General features: G+C 36.2%; 1 protein-coding gene across 2 annotated transcripts in view; it reads left to right on the plus strand.

Moving 5' to 3' along the window:
- LOC117317959 (alpha-catulin-like) overlaps nucleotides 1-13,306 on the plus strand; it is a 43,977-nt gene that overhangs the window by 22,117 nt on the left and 8,554 nt on the right. For both annotated transcript variants that reach the window (XM_033872927.1, XM_033872928.1), the window contains one exon: nucleotides 9,603-9,653. In XM_033872927.1, the coding sequence (XP_033728818.1) occupies nucleotides 9,603-9,653 (51 nt within the window). The remainder of the gene's footprint in view (nucleotides 1-9,602; nucleotides 9,654-13,306) is intronic.

Raw genomic sequence — 13,306 nt, forward strand, 5'->3', positions numbered from 1 at the left:
CCAGTGTTCAGTTTCCTGTTTTAAGTTCAATTTTGTTCACCAATACGTGTTCAATTTCCTGTAGTAAGTTCTTTTTTGTTCACCAATACTGGGGTTCCGTTTCCTGTTTTAAGTTCAGTTTTTTTCATCAATACCAGTGTTCAATTTCCTATTTTAAGTTCAAATTTATTCACCAATACCAGTGTTTAGTTTCCTGTAGTTAATACAATTTGTTCAACAATACCAGTGTACTCAGTTTTCTGAGTTTAAACAGGTGGTATACACTTCCTATATCCTGTCCATTTAAGTTACTGTACAATGTTTTATTTATCTTCTGAAATGCTGTGTTAAGTTATTTTTTAAATTCAAGCTTAAACTGTTATACAGCTAGATATGTCATTTTGTATAATGTGTTACTATGGTAATATATATTGAAGTTGACTACAGACCTTTTTAACAATGATGACATGTTATTAGTTGATATGACCAGAGACATATATACAGAGAGATTAGTAACATCGCTATTTCCCCGTACACATAGTGGCTCCCTTTATTCGTGACCACTCAAGCATATCCCTTATCGAGAGCGTCATGTCTCCTATCAAACACACGCGAGCGCAGGTAAATCGGGCTATGCGCATGTGTGTATCGTAGTATTGGAACTTATTCGGCATGTTCTGGTTAATCCGACATTACGTCAGACCAAAACATCATGCATATTGTTGTCATTTATCCGTATTTTCGAAAATCCATTGGGTCCTATTCGACATGTCCAAGTTTGTAATTAAGCCGCCATTACGTCAGACCAAAACATCGTCAATTTTAAACGCACACAAAAAGCACATCGTTTTATTTAGGCCACTACAAAAGTTACCACATTAACCAAAAACTATCATACTTATGGGATATAGTCTTATTGATCATGCACATTGTTGCCATTTATCCGTATTTTCTAAAATCCATTGGGTCCTATTCGACATGTCCAAGTTTGTAAATAGCCGCCATTACGTCAGACCAAAACATCGTCAATTTTAAACGCACACAAAAGGCACATCGTTTTATTTTGGCCACTACAAAAGTTACCACATTAACCAAAAACTATCAAACTTATGGGATATAGTCTTATTGATCATGCATATTGTTGTCATTTATCCGTATTTTCTAAAATCCATTGGGTCCTATTCGACATGTCCAAGTTTTGTAATTAAGCCGCCATTACGTCAGACCAAAACATCTTCAATTTTAAACGCACACAAAAAGCACATCGTTTTTATTTAGGCCACTACAAAAGTTACCACATTAACCAAACACTATCATACTTATGGGATATAGTCTTATTGATCATGCACATTGTTGTCATTTATCCGTATTTTCTAAAATCCATTGGGCCCTATTCGACATGTCCAAGTTTGTAAATAGCCGCCATTACGTCAGACCAAAACATCGTCAATTTTAAACGCACACAAAAAGCACATAGTTTTATTTTGGCCACTACAAAAGTTACCACATTAACCAAAAGCTATCATACTTATGGAATGTGGTCTTGATTATCATGCACATTGTTGTCATTTATCCGTATTCTCGAAAATCCCATAGGGACTTTTCGAAAATTGGAGATTCCCGCCGATCTTTCCTGCATTGTGCTTGACTTTCATACTCAAAATACAAACACTTGGACAGCAAATTGTGATATATTTCATATTGATGACACTTCTGCACTTTGATATTAATAAAATTAAAGCACATAATTGGATCTTGGTGATGATTTCAAATAGAAATTATCGATAATTATGTGTCTGGTTTTCAAGTTTTCTCCAATATGGCGTCTAGTGAAGACTGAACCGAGCGACCGCAAAGGATTGTGGGAAGGTCAGGGGCCACTATGTAAACACAAGGGCAAACAGAGAGCTGCCAATCTCTCTGTATACATGTCTCTGATATGACTAAGAGGTATGCATTTAACCATAACTATAACTATGGTGACATACATTTATAGTTACCATGACTACAATCTAGATTTCCGTCTATGATGGCATGTATTAGTTACCATGACAACAGACATAGATGTATAACTATGGTGACATGTATTAGTAACCATGACAACAGACCTTGATGTATATCTATGGTGACATGTATTAGTTACCATGACAACAGACCTAGATGTATGTCTATGGTGACATGTATTAGTTACCATGACATCAGACCTAGATGTATAACTATGGTGACATGTATTAGTTACAATGACAACAGACCTTGATGTATAACTATGGTGACATGTTTTAGTTACCATGACGACAGATCTAAATGTATAACTATGGTGACATGTATTAGTAACCATGACAACAGACCTAGATGTATGTCAATGGTGACATGTATTAGTAACCATGACAGCATACTTACATGTATAACTATGGTGACATGTATTAGTTACCATGACAACAGACCTAGATGTATAACTATGGTGACATGTATTAGTTACCATGACAACAGACCTAGATGTATACCTATGGTGACGTGTATTAGTTACCATGACAACAGACCTAGATGTATATCTATGGTGACATGTATTAGTTACCATGACTACAGACCTAGATGTGTATAACTATGGTGACATGTTTTAGTTACCATGACTACAGACCTTGATGTATATCTATGGTGACATGTTTTAGTTACCATGACGACAGATCTAAATGTATAACTATGGTGACATGTATTAGTTACCATGACAACAGACCTAGATGTATAACTATGGTGACATGTATTAGTTACCATGACAACAGACCTAGATGTATACCTATGGTGACATGTATTAGTAACCATGACAGCATCCTTACATGTATAACTATGGTGACATGTATTAGTTACCATGACAACAGACCTAGATGTATAACTATGGTGACATGTATTAGTTACCATGACAACAGACCTAGATGTATACCTATGGTGACATGTATTAGTTACCATGACAACAGACCTAGATGTATATCTATGGTGACATGTATTAGTTACCATGACTACAGACCTAGATGTATAACTATGGTGACATGTTTTAGTTACCATGACTACAGACCTAGATGTATAACTATGGTGACATGTATTAGTTACCATGACTACAGACCTAGATGTATAACTATGGTGACATGTATTGGTTACCATGACTACAGACGTAGAGGTATAACTATGGTGACATTTATTAGTAACCATGACAACAGACCTAAATGTATATAACTATGGTGACATTTATTAGTAACCATGGCAACAGACCTAGATGTATAACTATGGTGACATGTATTTGTAACCATGACAACAGACTTAGATGTATAACTATGGTGACATGTATTAGTTACCATGACAACAGACCTAGATGTATAACTATGGTGACATGTATTAGTTACCATGACAACAGACCTAGATGTATAAATATGGTGACATGTATTAGTTACCATGACAACAGACCTAGATGTATAAATATGGTGACATGTATTAGTTACCATGACAACAGACCTAGATGTATAACTATGGTGACATGTATTAGTTACCATGACAACAGACCTAGATGTATAACTATGGTGACATGTATTAGTTACCATGACAACAGACCTAGATGTATATCTATGGTGACATGTATTAGTTACCATGACAACAGACCTAGATGTATATCTATGGTGACATGTATTAGTTACCATGACAACATACCTAGATGTATATCTATGGTGACATGTATTGGTTACCATGGCACCATATATTTAAGTTATTCTTGTTCTAATTCTTTTAATTTTTTTTATGCTGACTGATAACTCCTGAATTAAAAATAAAATTTTGTATCTTATGTAACTGTAATTTAGTTTCCATACCACCAGCTGGGGTGTATATAAGTAACCATGGTTACAGAGTTCCCTAGTTTAGTAACCATGGTTACTACAGTGAATGATTGAGGGGAGGTGTACAGGGAATAATTAAAGAAAACAGAGAATATGGATTTTTTGTGAAGACACATTAATGTGTTTGTATTGTTACTGGGATGAAATGACAGTAAGTTGTGTGGTATCCGTGTAGCCATGCAGTCAGACATGCCGATTACTGGTGCCAGTACGTAAGTGTAAGATATATATGGCACTCTGTCCCAGCAAGAGCTCGATCAGACTTATCTAACATGTCCATGTCTATATGGACTGGTCCATTGTCAGCTATTGTCCCTGGAATATGTAGTGGAATATTCCTTTAATTCCCCTCGATAGTCTTTCTATACGAGGAGTGTAAAGTGACTATTTCGCCTGTTAAAAGACAGTATTTGTCAAACTAGCAGCTGGATGGATACGTTGGTGGCATGTACTGTGCTAGCAATATGCCAAGTTTAACTTTGGAAGATTTAAAAATCAATTGCTCAGTCTGGATGTGCTGTGCATGTGGCAAACTTTGAAAGATAGCTGAGTGTGTAACTTCTGGATCAATGTAAAAGACTGGTAGATATAAGCTTGTCACTTGTTACGTCAGGTGTGTAGACTATTCGTATAACTAGATCTTGGAAGTGAATGATGGAGTGGTACCAGATTTAAATCAGTGTCTGTGGGAAGCTTGGAAGGCATCTAACAGTTCTTCAAATCTGAATACGCTAACAAGTATTTGGGTAAAATGATGAAGGGTGTCTACTTGTGACATTGATTGGAGCAGTGTGAGACATTTACAGGTATATGTGCATGTAAAAATATGAATATATTTCTGTGTGGATTAGTAAAAACCCTTGGAAGTTAATGGAATTTCACCTGTGTGTTACCAAGACAAAATCTGTGTAGGAAGATAGCACTGGGATTATATAAATATCAAACTGTGATGTGCTGTTTGTGTTACAATGCATGATGACATATGAAATCAAAACTCCCCGCGATCGGTGTCTCGTAAAAGGTCACGCCACTAAAATTTACACTGGAATCTTTACTGCGGAGGCTGCAATACTGTACCGATCAAACCTCTGGTTAACATGCTGATCTAGGACATTAACGGTAGTGTATATTATAGGACATTAACGGTAGTGTATATTATAGGACATTAACGGTAGTGTATATTATAGGACATTAACGGTAGTGTATATTATAGGACATTAATGGTACTGTATATTATAGGACATTAACGGTAGTGTATATTATAGGACATTAACGGTAGTGTATATTATAGGACATTAACGGTAGTGTATATTATAGGACATTAACGGTACTGTATATTATAGGACATTAACGGTAGTGTATATTATAGGACATTAACGGTAGTGTATATTATAGGACATTAACGGTAGTGTATATTATAGGACATTAACGGTACTGTATATTATAGGACATTACGGTACTGTATATTATAGGACATAAACGGTACTGTATATTATAGGACATTAACGGTAGTGTATATTATAGGACATTAACGGTAGTGTATATTATGGGACATTAACAGTAGTGTATATTATAGGACATTAACGGTAGTGTATATTATATGACATTCACGGTAGTGTATATTATAGGACATTAACGGTAGTGTATATTATAGGACATTAACGGTACTGTATATTATAGGACATTAACGGTAGTGTATATTATAGGACATTAACGGTACTGTATATTATAGGACATTAACGGTAGTGTATATTATAGGACATTAACGGTAGTGTATATTATAGGACATTCACGGTACTGTATATTATAGGACATTGACGGTACTGTATATTATAGGACATTAACGGTAGTGTATATTATATGACATTAATGGTAGTGTATATTATAGGACATTAACTGTATAGGACATTAACAGTACTGCATGTATATTATAGGACATTAACGGTAGTGTATATTATAGGACATTAACGGTAGTGTATATTATAGGACATTAACGGTAGTGTATATTATAGGACATTAACGGTAGTGTATATTATAGGACATTAACGGTACTGTATATTATAGGACATTAACAGTAGTGTATATTATAGGACATTAACGGTACTGTATATTATAAGGACATTAACGGTACTGTATATTATAGGACATTAACGGTAGTGTATATTATAGGACATTAACGGTAGTGTATATTATAGGACATTAACGGTACTGTATATTGTAGGATCTGTTCCAGTGTTGCTAACCTGTAATGATCATATTTCTGGTAATACTCCGAGGCCCATAAAGGTGTGAGCATTAAGAAACTCGTAACTAAGGCCTTGATAATCAATTTCACCAATATACACTGTACTCCAACTTCTATGTATAAGATCATATTCTGTATCATGCTTAAACTTTTCTTTGATTAATTCAGCTGCCGAAAATTGATTTTCATTTATTATTTGTGTTTCTGATCGAAAGGAATGAAATTTCTGGTGAATGAACTAATATGGAGTGAGAAGCTCTGCATTCTCTGTACAGTGATTTTTGTGGCTGAGATTGCGTGTACTGCCTGTACTGAATATTAGAAGAATTAGCTGTCGGAATACGATCAGTCATTACCTGCCTCTCTTCCCAGAGGAATTCTCCGTAACTTGTATTAGCTCATACAGTGGTGCTATAGATGTATAATCAGATTCTGTAATCCGATATGTTTCAATGTTTCAAATTCTTCACAAAATTTGCCAGATTAAATTTAATCAGACATGTCACATAACTGCTGGTCCAGGAGAATATTGAATTATTCGTTGGAGCTGTAATTATCCTGGGTTGTTGTTCCGTTTACTACAGTATACTGTAACATTTTGTTTTCTTCCATGAACTTGAGCATGAACAATGTTGACGGACAGATTATGGAAAAAGTAAAAAAAAACAAAAAATACCATTACTGTAACTAGTCTTAATGATGATATTATACATTAAGATTATTTATTAGGAGTAAATACCTGTGAAGGAGATAATTTTATGATAAATTTTCCCTGCAAATTAATTAATAGAAGATCTGAAATGATAAGTTCCTTGTCATGGTTACCATATTTAACCTAACAAGCACATTATGCTGCCCCTAAATATGCCTGCCCACCTATTAAGCTCACCTGGCCCAAAGGACTAAGGTGAGTTTATGCCATACCTTGGCGTCTGGCGCCCGTCCATCAACAATTGACTTTTTCTTAACCACTTATCAGAATTTAACCAAATTTGGTAGAAATCATCCCAAGGTGGTTGGTACTTAAATTTATTCAAATGATGGGGCTGACCCTCCGCCCCCCAGGGACCTGAGGGGGCAGTGGAAAAGGGAGCAATTTGACTATATTTGAAACTGTTGGCCACCCCTTAGCCATATATAGTATTGCTTGGCATCAAAAGATAAACACATTCATGCTGGAAAAATTGGCCCTGGAGTCTTTCCCAACCCCTGAAGACTTAGTTCCTTTGTTCCTTTGAAACTGTTGAGATCCCTACCCCATAACCGTATATAGCATTGCTGGGCATCAAGAGATTAACAAATATAAAAATAGGCCATGGTGTATTTCCAAGCCCAAAAAGACTTACTTGTAGTTCCTGCTCCTTGGTTTTATCATTATCAAATCAACCAGGTGAGCCATACAGGCCCTCTGGGCCTCTTGTTTTCAGAAAATGGAAATATGTAAAAACTTTCCCATCTCAGTGAACTACCAATAGAATTTTCAATCTTTTAACCAAAGACTGGATTGTTTCCAGTACATGAAGATGACAAGGAAAGAAAAAAACATTATTTTTTCCACCTAACTTTCCTTTTACATGGAAACTTTTCGCTGGTTACATCAAACACACCCCTTTTGTGTTTTAGTAAGTGCAGCTTATTGGGTCAAATGTGGTATATTTAAGTAGGAAAAATGTGATACATGTAAACCAATATTTTATCATCTTGATTTAAAAGACCAGTCAAGCTGATCAAAGTTAGGGACATTATGATAATGTACGGGGAAATCAGTCACATGATTGATGTCACCGATCAAAGTTAGTGACATAATGATAATGTACGGGGAAATCAGTCACATGATTGATGTCACTGATCAAAGTTAGGGACATTATGATAATGTACGGGGAAATCAGTCACATGATTGATGTCACTGATCAAAGTTAGGGACATTATGATAATGTACGGGGAAATCAGTCACATGATTGATGTCACTGATCAAAGTTAGGGACATTATGATAATGTACGGGGAAATCAGTCACATGATTGATGTCACTGATCAAAGTTAGGGACATTATGATAATGTACGGGGAAATCAGTCACATGATTGATGTCACTGATCAAAGTTAGGGACATTATAATAATGTACGGGGAAATCAGCCACATGATTGATGTCACTGATCAAAGTTAGGGACATTATGATAATGTACGGGGAAATCAGTCACATGATTGATGTCACTGATCAAAGTTAGGGACATTATGATAATGTACGGGGAAATCAGTCCACATGATTGATGTCACTGATCAAAGTTAGGGACATTATGATAATGTACGGGGAAATCAGTCACATGATTGATGTCACTGATCAAAGTTAGGGACATTATGATAATGTACGGGGAAATCAGCCACATGATTGATGTCACTGATCAAAGTTAGGGACATTATGATAATGTACGGGGAAATCAGCCACATGATTGATGTCACTGATCAAAGTTAGGGACATTATGATAATGTACCGGGAAATCAGCCACATGATTGATGTCACTGATCAAAGTTAGGGACATTATGATAATGTACGGGGAAATCAGTCACATGATTGATGTCACCTGATCAAAGTTAGGGACATTATGATAATGTACGGGGAAATCAGTCACATGATAGATGTCACTGATCAAAGTTAGTGACATTATGATAATGTATGGGGAAATCAGTCACATGATTGATGTCACTGATCAAAGTTAGGGACATTATGATAATGTACGGGGAAATCAGTCACATGATTGATGTCACTGATCAAAGTTAGGGACATTATGATAATGTACGGGGAAATCAGTCACATGATTGATGTCACTGATCAAAGTTAGGGACATTATGATAATGTACGGGGAAATCAGTCACATGATTGATGTCACTGATCAAAGTTAGGGACATTATGATAATGTACGGGGAAATCAGTCACATGATTGATGTCACTGATCAAAGTTAGGGACATTATGATAATGTACGGGGAAATCAGTCACATGATTGATGTCACTGATCAAAGTTAGGGACATTATGATAATGTACGGGGAAATCAGTCACATGATTGATGTCAGTGATCAAAGTTAGGGACATTATGATAATGTACGGGGAAATCAGTCACATGATTGATGTCACTGATCAAAGTTAGGGACATTATGATAGTGTACGGGGAAATCAGCCACATGATTGATGTCACTGATCAAAGTTAGGGACATTATGATAATGTCTGGGAAATCAGCCACATGATTGATGTCACTGATCAAAGTTAGGGACATTATGATAATGTACGGAGAAATCAGCCACATGATTGATGTCACTGATCAAAGTTAGGGACATTATGATAATGTACCGGGAAATCAGCCACATGATTGATGTCACTGATCAAAGTTAGGGACATTATGATAATGTAGGGGAAATCAGCCGCTGGATAAATGCCAATTTCATATGGTTGGTTGAATATTTTCAGCAAAATTAATTAAAAAGTTTTCTTTTTTTTTGTACAGAAGCATGGAACCACTTCTCGTGGCCTGAGACCGGTCAAGCTGGACGCGGAGGTAAGTGCTAGCCTTTAACACTTCATATTACTATAAAACCTACGGTAGTTATACACACGTTTTATTTACAACCCAGAACTGGGTGTTTTTTTATTTACCAGAATTTAGTTAATTTTTCTTACATTATAACATTGACTAAAATCATATAGAAAGTTAATCTGTATAGTCACTAGAAATGTGTTTGTCTAAATGTTATAATGTTATATATGGACAGTGTGACATCACATACCAGAATTAGGTCACCTTGACCTACATTATGACATTGACCAACACCTGATAGAAAGTTAGTCTGGGCTCTATTTGCTGCACACTATTTATAGTCACTGGAAATGTGTTGATCTTAATGTTATATATAGACAGTTTGACATTATGTACCAGAAGTAGGTCACCTTGTCTTTGACATTAACGAACATCAGGTAGAAGGTTATCTTGGGCTTGACAACGTCATATAGAAAGTAAATTTGGGTTCTTATTTGCCATACATGCGTTTGCGGGGGATATTTAATTGGGCTCCGTCTGTCTGTCCATTGGTCTGTACATATGGACGAGAAAACCGTTCGACTCAACTCAACAACTAACTAACAAATAATGTGTATGGTCAGATATAAGACTAATCATAAAAACATAAATAATGGTCAACATGCAACCATCTTGAATTTTAACTGTTTCTTAATGACAGTTCTCAGAGTTTTTTTTTTATTGATCTAAGATTTCATATGTAGCTATATAGGCTCCCCTTGTTATGAAATCATTCAGAGGAAAGATCAGTCTGACATAGAACCAATCATTCAAATGTGAGTGCATATATAGAATGCCTGAGATTTCTTATTTCCTTCTTTAATTATTTATTGGGCTTTTTTTTTTTTCTTCAAATTTTTAGGACTGGTATTTAAAGCCATAAGTAAATCTTACCATTTATACAAGGATCACATTTTGAAAAGTGCTCTAATTTTAGAGTAGATGCAGAGCATTATTTTACTGGTAAATGTCTGTGCTAAGTGGATTATTCAAGTTTTGCTAAGACTGAAACATGTATGTGTAATGTCATTGGAAAGACAACACAATGTATGGAATGTGTCTAAGATTTGGACTTTTCTTTTGACTGTGTATGCAGCCCTTGATCTAAGCAAATTCATCTCTATTTGTCTTGGGTAAAAACTATACACTATGACCTCCATGACCTCCAACAATTCTATGACCTCCATGACCTCTAACACTTCCATGACCTCCAATACTTCATGAATTCCATGACCACCAACACTTTCATGAATTCCAAGACCTAGCTCCACAACCACTAACACTTCCATGACCACCAATACTTCCATGGTCTCCATGACCTCCAACACTTCTATGACCTCCATGACCTCTAACACTTCCATGACCTCCAAAACTTCCATGATCTCCACAACCTCTAACACCTTCATGACCTCCATGAATTCCATGACCTCCAACACCTTCATGACCTCCCAATACTTCCCTGACCTCCATGACCTTCATGACCTCCATGACCCCACGACTTCCGAGACTTCCATGACATCCATATGGCCACCATGGCAGTTTCCTCAAGTATTTCTAGTGTTCATCACGTTTCATAAAAACCTGCATGAGCATTGCTGTAAATTCTGTTATTTCCTTTGCTTCATTAAGTTTCCTTGTGATAGAGTCACTAGCCAAGTCAGGGTGAACTCTTTTGTAGGTGATCTGTAGTCTGGTAATCCTAGGTCACAGCTAAGGGACGCCTTAACTATCACTGCCGTACGAGGTTCTCCCAGAAATCAATAAGTTTCGAATGATATCTTTGCTACAGTTAACTTTATAGTGGCACTGTAACACGAAACCTGCAAATTTTACTATCTAGCAAATTTCCGGTCCGTCTCAGTAGATTACAACAAAGATGTAAAGTACACAATGGAATTATTGTGTATTACCTCTGACAAGTACAGAAACATCATCCTTATGGAGCTGAGCCCTGCATTAGCAAATCTAGGGATGTCAATGCCCTTTGAGGGCTTTTTGTTAAAACTGAAAAAAAACCTGCCTGGAGTTGATATTTCTCAATGACATCCTCATACCGGTATGATTGATGTTTTAGTCTTTAGTCCTGGAAAGGAACTAATGTATATTTCCACAGGATTACTTACCAGCATCTGTATCTATTTATACAGCTGGGTGGACTATAAGAATGACTGGGATAAAGTGTCCTATTCCAGGACATATATACAATAAAGAAGTTAGCTTTACAGCGAGGATACAATAAAGAAGTTAGCTTTACAGCGAGGATACAATAAAGAAGTTAGCTTTACAGCGAGGATACAATAAAGAAGTTAGCTTTACAGCGAGGATACAATAAAGAAGTTAGCTTTACAGCGAGGATACAATAAAGAAGTTAGCTTTACAGCGAGGATACAATAAAGAAGTTAGCTTTACAGCGAGGATACAATAAAGAAGTTAGCTTTACAGCGAGGATACAATAAAGAAGTTAGCTTTACAGCGAGGATACAATAAAGAAGTTAGCTTTACAGCGAGGATACAATAAAGAGGATAGCTTTACAGCGAGGATACAATAAAGAGGATAGCTTTACAGCGAGGATACAATTAAGAAGTTAGCTTTACAGCGAGGATACAATAAAGAAGTTAGCTTTACAGCGAGGATACAATAAAGAGGATAGCTTTACAGCGAGGATACAATAAAGAGGATAGCTTTACAGCGAGGATACAATAAAGAAGTTAGCTTTACAGCGAGGATACAATTAAGAAGTTAGCTTTACAGCGAGGATACAATAAAGAAGTTAGCTTTACAGCGAGGATACAATAAAGAGGATAGCTTTACAGCGAGGATACAATAAAGAGGATAGCTTTACAGCGAGGATACAATAAAGAAGTTAGCTTTACAGCGAGGATACAATAAAGAAGTTAGCTTTACAGCGAGGATACAATAAAGAAGTTAGCTTTACAGCGAGGATACAATAAAGAAGTTAGCTTTACAGCGAGGATACAATAAAGAAGTTAGCTTTACAGCGAGGATACAATAAAGAGGATAGCTTTACAGCGAGGATACAATAAAGAAGTTAGCTTTACAGCGAGGATACAATAAAGAGGATAGCTTTACAGCGAGGATACAATAAAGAGGATAGCTTTACAGCGAGGATACAATAAAGAGGATAGCTTTACAGCGAGGATACAATAAAGAAGTTAGCTTTACAGCGAGGATACAATAAAGAAGTTAGCTTTACAGCGAGGATACAATAAAGAGGATAGCTTTACAGCGAGGATACAATAAAGAAGTTAGCTTTACAGCGAGGATACAATAAAGAGGATAGCTTTACAGTGAGGATACAATAAAGAGGATAGCTTTACAGCGAGGATACAATAAAGAAGTTAGCTTTACAGCGAGGATACAATAAAGAAGTTAGCTTTACAGCGAGGATACAATAAAGAGGATAGCTTTACAGCGAGGATACAATAAAGAAGTTAGCTTTACAGCGAGGATACAATAAAGAGGATAGCTTTACAGTGAGGATACAATAAAGAGGATAGCTTTACAGCGAGGATACAATAAAGAAGTTAGCTTTACAGCGAGGATACAATAAAGAGGATAGCTTTACAGCGAGGATACAATAAAGAAGTTAGCTTTACAGCGAGGATACAATAAA

The sequence above is a fragment of the Pecten maximus genome, chromosome 19 (genome assembly GCF_902652985.1).
Source record: "Pecten maximus chromosome 19, xPecMax1.1, whole genome shotgun sequence".
NCBI classification, from domain to species: domain Eukaryota; kingdom Metazoa; phylum Mollusca; class Bivalvia; order Pectinida; family Pectinidae; genus Pecten; species Pecten maximus.